Below are 10,857 nucleotides of genomic sequence, written 5' to 3' on the forward strand. Positions count from 1 at the left end.
TATTTCCAAAAAAACTTACCTGATTTTTGGGAATTTATGAGGTACAATGATGTCACTGTTTTTCAACCATACAATGTCAGGGTTGGGGTTACCCATAGCTCTGACTTTCATTTCAAGTCGGGAGCCTTCCTTTACATTGACATTTTTCAGTTTTTCCACAAACACTGGTTTTACCTGATGTTCCACAGCTGAAAGAGAAAGGTCACAATTTAGAGTGAGTAGGGCTGAAATACCTGTTTATAGCCCAGTGACAAGGTACATTTCTTTATTTCCATTTCATTTTATTTTACCTTCCACAGTTAAAATCACTGAAATTGAAGATCTGCCTGCCCTGTTTTGGGCAACCACAGTCCACTCCCCAGAATCACTGGGTGTTGCAGGGACAATAATCAGTGATTGGGTACCATCTTCTTTAATGACTACTTTATGGGTATAGTCATTGACAATTTGCTGGCCTGTCAAAAAATAAGTAAAAAAGAAAGCAGATATTAAAATACTTTTAAAAAACTTGTTGAATATACACATAAACTTGTTTTTGTATTTAACAATTTGTGAGCAAAAACTTATCATACTTACCATCATGAAACCAGAGTGTCTCTGGCATAGGTCTACCCACAACCTTTAAGTCAAATCTGGCAGTTTGTCCTTCTAAACATTTGAAAGAAGCAGGTTTTAACACAAAGACTGGCTTATACAGTCTCTCAAGTTGTGACTCATCTGTTTCCTCCAGCCTACGTCCAGGGGACATCCGTGCAGGGGACATCCGTGCAGGGGACATCCTTGCAGGGGACATCCGTGCAGGTGACATCCTTGCAGGAGACATGCGTATAGGAGACCTGCTCACTGAACGTGGAGAGATAGATCTGAAAAACAGAATATTTTCATGAGGTATAAAGAAAACTCAGCACATCAAACAAGCCTCTGTCTTATTCATTAATATTACTTTAGAATGTAATTCTTGTACGTATTAGAAGGAACCTCAAACTTATTGGCGTTCAAAACAGAATATACTATTATTTCCTCAAAGCTATGTTTTTCCTATATCCTCAATCCTGTTTAACACATCTGGGCACCCAGACTCAAAATCTTGGAATAATCTGTAATGCTGTCTTTTTCTCACCATCTAGGTTTAATTAGTCACCATGCCTTCTTGATTTAATTACAAAAAACATCTTAATGAATGTTGGATGGTTAAATAAACCAATGAACAAATTTATGAAAAAGGAAAAATATTCTTTTTTTATCTAAGAGGAGGAAAAACATAAAATTATATTTGGAAACAAAACAACACAAAACCCTATCTACACATTGCAGCCAGGCTGGCTTGGATTTTGAATACCGGCATCACCGCTTATAGGCTGGATGAACTGCGGCAATCTTCATAGGCTCCCAGACCCTCAGTATTCCCATTTCCAAAAATAATAATAATAATCCCCACATTGCAAGGTTGCTGTATTAATTAGGGCAGGTCTTAAATTAATGAGAGCTATTGTTATATTACCTATAGCACCAGGAAAATGAATAGTGTGCTCCACTAACAAAAATTCTTTGCTCATCTTACACAGGCACAAGAAATAAAAACTCTTGGCAATGGTCAGCGTTGCGAATGGTAAGTTTCTGTGCTATGTCAGCCCTCGAATTTTTCTCATGCAATAGCAATTTGCTCCTGGGATATCTGGTGTTTTAAGACAATTTAAATACTAAACAACCAAAGTCATTTCAAGTCCTACCTGATTCTGCTCACTGGCTCTGGTGTGGGTATGTAAGTCGGAGCTCCAAGCGGTGCAGCGGGCTCCACATACAACTTCCCTGAGCAAATGGCATTTCCTTTAATATTGCTAGCAAATGCTGTATAGATTCCTTCATCTTCTGGAAGAACAACAGGTATACGCAAACTAGCTCTGCCATCTTGTAGAAAGTCCATTTGGTATCTTTCTCCATGTTTGATGCGCTTGCCATCTTTGTACCATGCAATCTGCAAAGAATAGCATGTGTATATGAATAAAATTTACATAACTATATTGTAACTTATTTGTATCTTTATTGTGGCATGGAGGTATGATAAATGTTTCTATTTTACCTTGGGTAATGGATATCCAGACATCTTGCAATGAAAAGTGACACCCATCCCCTCAAGAATTCTATAATTCTTGAGTCTTAAATCAAATCCTGATTCAATAGCTTCAGATTCAGAAATGTCAACTGCCATCTTTTCTTCTCCATCTTCTTCAAGAAGTTCTTCTAATGTAGTCTTTATTATTCTGTATTCAATTTCTTTAATAAGTCTCTCTTCAAAGGAAGAAATATGAAATTCCTATGCAGTAAAAAGATGATAGTTTGTTCAAAAGATATACTCCACTGATAGAAATTTTTAAAAAGATGTATTAGTTTCAGAGTTAAGAATTGACTGAAGTTTTTAATTTGGAGAAGAGTTTAGAGATTGTTCGTTTGTTTTGTTTTCTTAAACCTGCATTACAGTCATCTTTGCCAGTGAATGCTATAGTATCTAGGGTAAAATAGTATTCCAAGAGTATGGGTTACATTTGGGACGTTCATCATACAGATGAAGAGATCTTGGCATTAATAAACTTAATTGTGTTAATAGTTGTCTTTTCCTTAGTGTATATAATTCCCATTTCTGAAGTCATATTTTGTAGCGTATAGGTAATCCCTATTTCTAAAGTCACAGGTGCAACATGTCATGAAGATTAAGGAAATTTGTCAGCAGAGAACTTGGACCTAATAATAGTTGTCCAACTCTGACCTCATCACTTGAAAATGAAAATATCAAACAAAAAAGGGGGATTGTGGGAGTAAAGCATAATTCATGAAATGGTTTACTTGGCTTTTATTGTTATACTCACCTGGTCTTCTATAAAAGTTCTGACCATTACAGTATCTTTGGCCATTTTCTTCCTAATTAAGGCCTGTTCTTTTTCATACTCTTTTTCATACCCAGGGTAAACAAACCCAGGTGCTGTTTCTCCAATTTTGGGTTCTTGAACAAATGTAGTCATTTGTGTCTGGTAAAGCATTTCTTGCTGGGACTTCATCAGTGACTCATACTCAGCTAGAAGTTAAGAACATAAATTAATTTTTTAATGTCCTTATTCAAAGGCATTCATGACACTATTCACTCAGGCAAGCCCTACACTGGTGAAAGTTGGTAATCAAAAGCCCGATTTTCCAAATTCCTACTGTCAAAGTGCTCAATAAATATTTATCAGATTGAATTTTGAAACCAAATTTAAACTAAGTCAAACCAGCCATCACTATTGTAGAAAGAATTTTTAGTAACAGTCAGTCCTTTTGGATCTACCCTAGAGGTCTTCCTAATTTGCTGTGTGGCTTTTAGGAATCCATTTACCTTTCTCCGTCTTGAGTGCTTGATCTGCTTACTGGGGATAATACTGTAACTTCCTCTAAGGAATGTTGAATGAGACAAATGGTCCACTGTAAATGTGAACCAGTAGCAGAGATAATGGTGACCCACAGACACATTTTGTTTGGCATGAATGCTATTACATTTTTTTTTCAAATTATGAACATTGAAAATCCTGATATCCAGCTTCTTAAAAAAATATTGGAAGCTCTAGACACGTTGAGCCTAGAACCTGCAGGTCTGGCAACAACACATTGGAGGAGGGGAACTACCGCCTCCTTGAGGCAAGGCACATACTCTCCAGTTTGCCATTGGTCTGATCGTGCTTACTAATGTTACCTGCCTGGACCTGGAAGGCAACTAATCTAGAATCCCTGCATCTTCAGGGGCATGATATGCCTAGAAACAAATGCACCAAATGGAAACTATTGCTAGAACCTTAGAAGTTTAGCACCAGTATGGCTTTTGAGGCAATGTGGTCTAAAACATTTCCTATACAGCTGGGGCCAAGTATCAGAACCAGGATATAGCAACAGGTCTCTTGGCAAATGCACATCACATCTGCTTCCCTGCATTTAATTCTTATCATGCACATAGGAACTACTTAGAGTTGCACATACCTTCTTCAAGCAAGGAAGCAGATGCAGAAATTTCTCCATGCTTATTACGAATAACAATAGTGTATTCTCCAGCATCATCAGCAAAAGTCATAGAAATCACCAGCTTGCATTCACCAGTTTGTTTGTTGTAACTCACTTTGTATCTTTATGGAAATAAACAAATAAAAAATCACTCACAAAAAACTCTTATGTGAGTGAAAGTATTGGACTTATTTGTGAATGGATCTGTGGTATAAAATTCAATGATCCTAAGTATGTGATTAAGCTTCAGTGTAGATTACAACTATGAGATTGCTGAAAATTGTGGAAAACTCATGGACATGAGTAATGAGGGCCAGACAAGTTAAAATTTTTATTTTAAAGAATATTCCTACATTCTTTAAAATAAATAATAGAATATTGCTAGAATCAGACATGGAAATAAGTGGCTTCAAAGTTTATGTTAGTAAATGATGAGGTCATTTAAACAATAGGTATTTTCATGCTGTTCATTATTTTGTTCATTACTGCATTTGAAGATCAAATGAATAGCCAAAACAACAAATTCCTTTAAACGTTGCAGTATTAAGTCTCTGGTAGACTATATTTCCTATTATTAAGGTACAACACCTATATTTTTAGATTATTGGGTTGCTCTTCTTTATCTAAAATTGCAAGAAATTCGGAGCTAAATTTTATATTCTAATGCAGAAAACTTAGGAGCATAGATCTTTGTACATAACTAGCTTTTTTTCTTCATCACATGACTCCTACACTTTTATCTTTTAGCAACTTTGTTAAACGTTTTTACTGAAAGTTGTCTTAAATCCTTTCTGAAAGACTAGACTGTGTTTGTGTAAAAATCCACATTGTTTTCTGTACTTCACTAGCACTATCAATGAATTAAACTGGGATGTGAAGAATCATATCTTCCGTCCACTTTTATCGCATAGTTTTATTTCTTAATAAGACTTTGTACAAAAAGGTGAAAATACCTCAAAACAAACTATGAAGCCTCCACAATGAAAGAGCCTATGTTCATGAGTTGGTGGGGCAAGTAAATTCTACATCTCTTCATATACATACCACACAAATTCAACCATCAAAATACCTGTATCCACTGGTTAGAGGAACACCAGATTTTTTCCAGTAGACATGGGGCTTTGGGTTGCCGCCAATCTGGCATTCAAACACAATGCTCCCACCTTCCACCAGTTTCTGGACCACTGGTTTTGTAATGAAGAAAGGCGCGGCAGGTTCTCCAGGGCCTGTTTGTTCCTCTGTGATGCTAGTATCAGTCATGACCACATCTCTTGACTCGACAAAGCTGGAAAGAGAATTCTCTTCCTATTAGCTCCTGGGTTGCAACTTGCCAGTATTAAAAGTATTGAAAATCAAAACTATACTAGGACAGTAGCTAATTAGCAAGAGAATGTTTTACCGTTTCTCTTCTGTGGTAAATTTCTCAGCCACAGTTGTTTCCTTTTCAAACTCTTCTGACACTAGAAGACAAAAATGTCTCATTGAAGTGAGGCATTAGTGATCCCTGCTTAGCACTGACAGTTAAGTTAACCCTGTAAGCTACTCCCCAATTCCAAAAGGGAACGCTATTATGAGGTGCGTGGAAAGCAGTGTCAGGTGGGGACTGTGGGAGGGTGGCCACTGACCCTGCACAGCTAGGTAGCAGGACGTGCTAACTGTGCCAGCCTCGTTCACAGCACTGCAAGTAAATCGCCCGCTGTCTTCTGCAAAGGCTTCGCGAATCATAAGACGAGCAATTCCACTCTGGAAGGTTATCTGGAAATCAATGGAACTTTCGATTTGGTAGTCTTCCCTGTACCATGTCACGGTGGGGGATGGGTAGCCAGAGATGTGGCACTCCAAGGTGACAGATTCACCTTCTATGACAGTCACATTCTTTAAGCCCTGAAGAGAGAAGAAAAAGGAAATAATGATATGTGTGCATATTCATTAATCACTTCTACGTGTTATGACAAATGTGGGATTTGAACACGCGCATATTGCCACATAACGGTCTTTTAATCAGGACTCCAGAAAAATTAGTAAACAGGCTCTGTTGGAAATTGGAATATTCCCTATTGGAAATCAATGTAAGGTATTTCCAAGTCCCTAAGGTTGAATTAAATTAATATCATATAATAGGAAAGCTCTGTGCCCTCTATTTTTCTCACATATTCAAATCCTAACAAAGTCTGAAGGCTCAGCAGGAAATGCTACCTATTCCACAAAGCTTTCCCACATCATCCCCAGTTGGAACTGCCTATCCTTCCCATGGACTCTCCTTCTGTTGAGGTGCTTACCACCTTCTATATTTTATTATGCTTGTTCACGTACATTTTCTCTGATGGAAAAGCAAAAATTTCAAAGAGGGCTGGACTGGTTTTTATATCTCCCTAGTGCCTGAAATAATGCCTTACACATATTAGAAGCTCATTCAATCTGTTGAATATATATATGATGGTTGCCACACAACATTCTCCTTTTTCTTGCCAAATAGTGTATGATCTTAAAATCCGAATTTGTAAACTCACTGATGCCATTTTCCTAGAAGTTTGAGAAACTGATCTTTGCAAACATATATTGAAGTGATTTGACCGGACACGATATGAATAGGGTCCAACACAATCAACTTCTTTACTCACCGAGACTAAAGTTGGTGGAGTAACAGGAATTTCAACAGGTGCAGGTACTCTCGCTGTTTCTGTTACCTACAATTTTTACAAAGGATGTTACAACATGTCATGAAATTAGGGAAAATCTCATAAACTCTTAGCACATGCAAAATTACAGAAATAATTTGAGAAAAAGACCTCTGACCTGTACCATTCTCAATAAAATAAAGGGTGAGCATGGTAAAGGAGGAAGGCAAGACTCCTGGCGAATGCTTTTGCAGAACACACTGGCCAACGCCTGGCTCTGCGCCACGGGGGGGTTAAGAAACAGTGTGCTACCCAGGGACCAACCTTGGCTTCACGCCCGTGCAGTACTTTGAAGCGCTCTTCACGGACTGTGCCACCGGTGATGCTCAGCCCCAGTTCCTTTTTCACTTCAATGCCAGCTTGACTCTTGTAAGTATCTGGTGTGTCAGCAAAAGGGAACTGTGGCGAGGGGGTGGGCTCAGCCCTGACTCTAGTCTCCGCAGGCTTCACGGTAGGAGCCTTCACCGATTTGGTGATCTTCTGAGTAGAAGATGTGGCTGACAACTCTTTTTGTAATGTGGCAATAGCACTACCGGCTATCGATGCCTAAGTGGAAAGGGAATCAGAAAATACAGTCACTTAACTGTCCTCTGAGTCATCACTCAGAAGTCCTTTGCCACTAGTATTCCCAGAGTCTGTTCATGAGTCTATTTTCTATATGGTACATTTTTTAATGCTCTCATTATCACTCAGAGTTAATGAAAAGTCAGAGATAAGCCAGTTACCAAGCTCAGTGTCATTGCTGTTAGTTTATAAAATACATTTAAAATATCTTTGCAAAAGAGGTTTATTAAGAATTCTTTAGTTTACAGCGGTTACATTACAGAACTGAGGATCTTCTAAAGCTCAGTTGTGAATTTTTACTTAACTATCCCAGTAAAAGCTACATTTGAAAACAATACAGTGGGAAATTCAAAATCAAGAAATTATTAAAATACTTAGTAAATTCCTAAGAACTACTTTGAAAAAGCACATTTGGGTTTAGCCGCAAATTTGTATGAAAGGTGAAAATAGAGAGGTTCTGAAAAAATATTGTAAAGGCTTTCTTAATATTTTTATTCTGTTGCTGTCTATGATTGGTTTTAATAGTAATTTGGGACTATCCCAAATATAGGCATTATGTACCTGATAATTCTTTGAAGGCATAAAAGGTTTGGATTCTATTTCTTAGATGAGTAAAATAAAAACAATAGTTACTAATATTGAGTGTTTTATGTGCTGTCAACTTACTAAGGTTTTTACATGTATTTTACTTGCATATTCGCTTGAATTTTACATATATTTCTACTTTCCCCTGAGGACAGAACTAATAAGGGGCAGAGATCGGACACTAACCCAGGACTGTTTGATTCCATAATCCAACCCAACTACCACACAGTACCACCTCTTCACTTTACTATATTAAGTGTACAAACATAAGATTTCTCAAAGTCTGTCTTTATTATTGAAATATGTTCGCAGTTAAGTTACTCTGAAATGTCTCACAGCATAAGGGACACTAAAAGGTATAGTTTTATAAAACTATACCTTTTACAAAATCATTAGAACAGTAGTAATCAAAACAACTGAGTTCGAGCTATATTTGAAACGTGAAGCACAGAGAAGTCTGTAACGATCTGTGCTTCCTCAGAAGTGTCAGATAACCACCTGTTACTCTAGGCTCACCCTGCTGAGCAAGTTTCAGAAACTAGACCTCAGCGGCATCTGAGTCTACCATAAATGCAAACACACCACCAAAAGAAGGCCTGTCATTGCCTACACCAAAGATACTCTACATCACAACCGAGATACTTATTTCCTTTGAGCTAAACATTTCTTTATTATGCTCTTTAACTTCTTACCTCATATCCATGTTCCGGCTTAGGAACAGAAATTTTTGAAACAGTGAAGTGAGGGCTTGCTGTGCGGGGGCGTTTATCCACATGGACTAATCTTTCCGTTGTTAGATCTGTAGTTTTCTTGATCTGCATGGAAATGAAACTCAGTGATATCACTGTTCACCAGATGACCAGAGCAGTGAAGGTGGTGAAAAATCAGCAGCTACAGACTCACCTGTGATGATATGTGCATTCCCATTTCATCCGTAGTTTTGATAGGAGTCTCAGGAGGCGCCTGGATTACCACAGGCTTGACTGCTTTAGGGACAACATGGGGTTCTGAGGCTGGACGCTGGGGATGCTCAACCACCTTCGTGGCAGAAACGTGCTCCTTATATCCATACTCCAAAGTGGCCTTCTGAGCATATGATTCTTCAGGATGCCTGGGCTCTCTGGGCTCTCTAACACGGGCCTGGTCTACAGCAGCAACAACTGTTGCTACAGCTTCAGCCCTTTTCCCAACGTCCACCTGGAGAAAAGGTTTCCAGAATTAATACACAGTAATGTCAAAGTCAGGCTGGGACATCTCCTCCTAGGGACATCCTCCTGGGGACATCTCCTCCTAGGATAGTCATTCAGAACAGACAAATGCCTAAAGGCACGAAAGGTAGATGGCATTCATGTTATATAGCAATGTTAATGTGTCCAGAAATGTAACTCAGAAATACTTTGGGGAACTTAATATTTCCTTGATTATTATATTGTACAGACGTCTATTTAGAGACACTCTTTGTATATCTGCTTAATTGTACTAGACATTAAATCACATAGACACGACATAGGACAACACAAAATGTATATAAAATCATAAGATTTTTGAATTGTTTAGTAATTTATCTAGGCAGACAGTCAATTAGCAATTCAGAAATCAGAATTTTGGAGCTGGTTATCTTCACTGATAATTTTTATTATCTTGTCGATCATGTAGTCTGGTGTCGATGCAGTGACAGTGATGATAAAAGTGCACTCAATTACTGTCATCATCCCATCCAGAAAAATCAGGTGCTACAGAGTTATATGGTTGCATGCAAATCGGAGATAACATGAAAGGTCATGAACACAGAGTGAGCACATGAATTAACTTATGGCTCCCTATGGATAAAATTTGTTTAATCTATTAGAAAACATCTCTCTTAAAACACGTAAATGAAAATATTGTGATTACAGTGAAACGTTATCATGTTTGGATTCAAGAGAACACTCTTTCACTTTGAAGTTCAATTTGCTTTCCTTATTATTGGGAGTTAAAGAGAAGAAGGAAACAAAACTACTATTTTTTCATTTTAATGAATCTGGTTAACGTAAATGGGTCACAATTTGCAAAGGAGTTTCTATTTTAGAGAAAGCAAAGTAGTCAATATGGCGTACATATTATGACTCTATGCAATACTTAAAAATCGCCACATTCATCCAGCACACTTTAAAGGTAAGGCTGGAATATTTTATTCATATTCAGTTTTCTTTTCTGCAGCTGCGAATAGAATCTAGAATGCCGCAGAAATTTTTTTCAAGTATGCTACCTGTATACCTTTTAAAGTTATTCTCTAAACCATTTAAGATGTAAATTAGATTTTTTTGAGATGGAATTGGGCCTTTAGTGATCATGGGCTTAATCCAGTGCTTCCTTCTAGAAAGCAGCAACCTAATCTTCCTTGAAAAATTGCAAATACAATTTTCACTTTAGATGGCATCCTAGAAAAAACCATAAAATATACACGAGGCGTAGGTGAGTTGTTTGTTTCCTTTATTTTAACCATATAGGCAATTAGCTGACTTTAATTTTATATATGTTTTAAAATGTTAACATTTTCTACAGGTAACACTAAATAAATACATGTTGCTATCCATACTGCTTACAGAGTAATTATACTTCACTGTATCTCATTTGACCTTTTCAACCAGTCTATGATACAAGGTAGTCAGGTTAAGTTTTAATTTTATTTATTTTAACGGTGAGGAATCTTAGGCTCAAAGAAATTATCATTTGTATTGTTTCTTGAATTAATGTACATCAAATCCATACGCATCTGCTGTGTGGCAGACAACTACACATGAGTACTCTATGCTCGTAGCTGCTTTTATTTCTTAGTGGACACTAATATCCTTCATATTTTCAGAACCTACATACGCAGGAAGATGAATTGGAATAGGAGATCCCAATTCACACCAGTTAAATGCTGAGAATTAATTTAATGCACACAAAAAGTGTTATTTAACCTGGCTTTTCACAACTGGAAATGCTAACTGTTCCACTGGAGGACCTGGACTGAATCTGATCA

The 10,857-nt window shown here is 37.5% G+C and overlaps 1 protein-coding gene across 23 annotated transcripts in view; it reads right to left on the reverse strand.

Annotated features, from left to right (window-relative positions):
* Nucleotides 1–10,857, reverse strand: part of TTN (titin) — a 268,315-nt gene that overhangs the window by 238,710 nt on the left and 18,748 nt on the right. For all 23 annotated transcript variants that reach the window (XM_063115514.1, XM_063115619.1, XM_063115522.1 and 20 more), the window contains exons 13-26: nt 8,754–9,047; nt 8,543–8,665; nt 6,966–7,247; nt 6,645–6,710; nt 5,649–5,907; nt 5,423–5,483; nt 5,093–5,308; nt 4,003–4,145; nt 2,865–3,070; nt 2,081–2,314; nt 1,731–1,975; nt 577–863; nt 291–455; nt 20–188 (exon numbers count right to left, since the gene is read on the reverse strand). In XM_063115514.1, coding sequence (XP_062971584.1) covers nt 20–188; nt 291–455; nt 577–863; nt 1,731–1,975; nt 2,081–2,314; nt 2,865–3,070; nt 4,003–4,145; nt 5,093–5,308; nt 5,423–5,483; nt 5,649–5,907; nt 6,645–6,710; nt 6,966–7,247; nt 8,543–8,665; nt 8,754–9,047 — 2,750 coding nt within the window. The remainder of the gene's footprint in view (nt 1–19; nt 189–290; nt 456–576; nt 864–1,730; nt 1,976–2,080; nt 2,315–2,864; nt 3,071–4,002; nt 4,146–5,092; nt 5,309–5,422; nt 5,484–5,648; nt 5,908–6,644; nt 6,711–6,965; nt 7,248–8,542; nt 8,666–8,753; nt 9,048–10,857) is intronic.

Source organism: Cynocephalus volans, chromosome 1 (assembly GCF_027409185.1).
Source record: "Cynocephalus volans isolate mCynVol1 chromosome 1, mCynVol1.pri, whole genome shotgun sequence".
Taxonomy (NCBI): domain Eukaryota; kingdom Metazoa; phylum Chordata; class Mammalia; order Dermoptera; family Cynocephalidae; genus Cynocephalus; species Cynocephalus volans.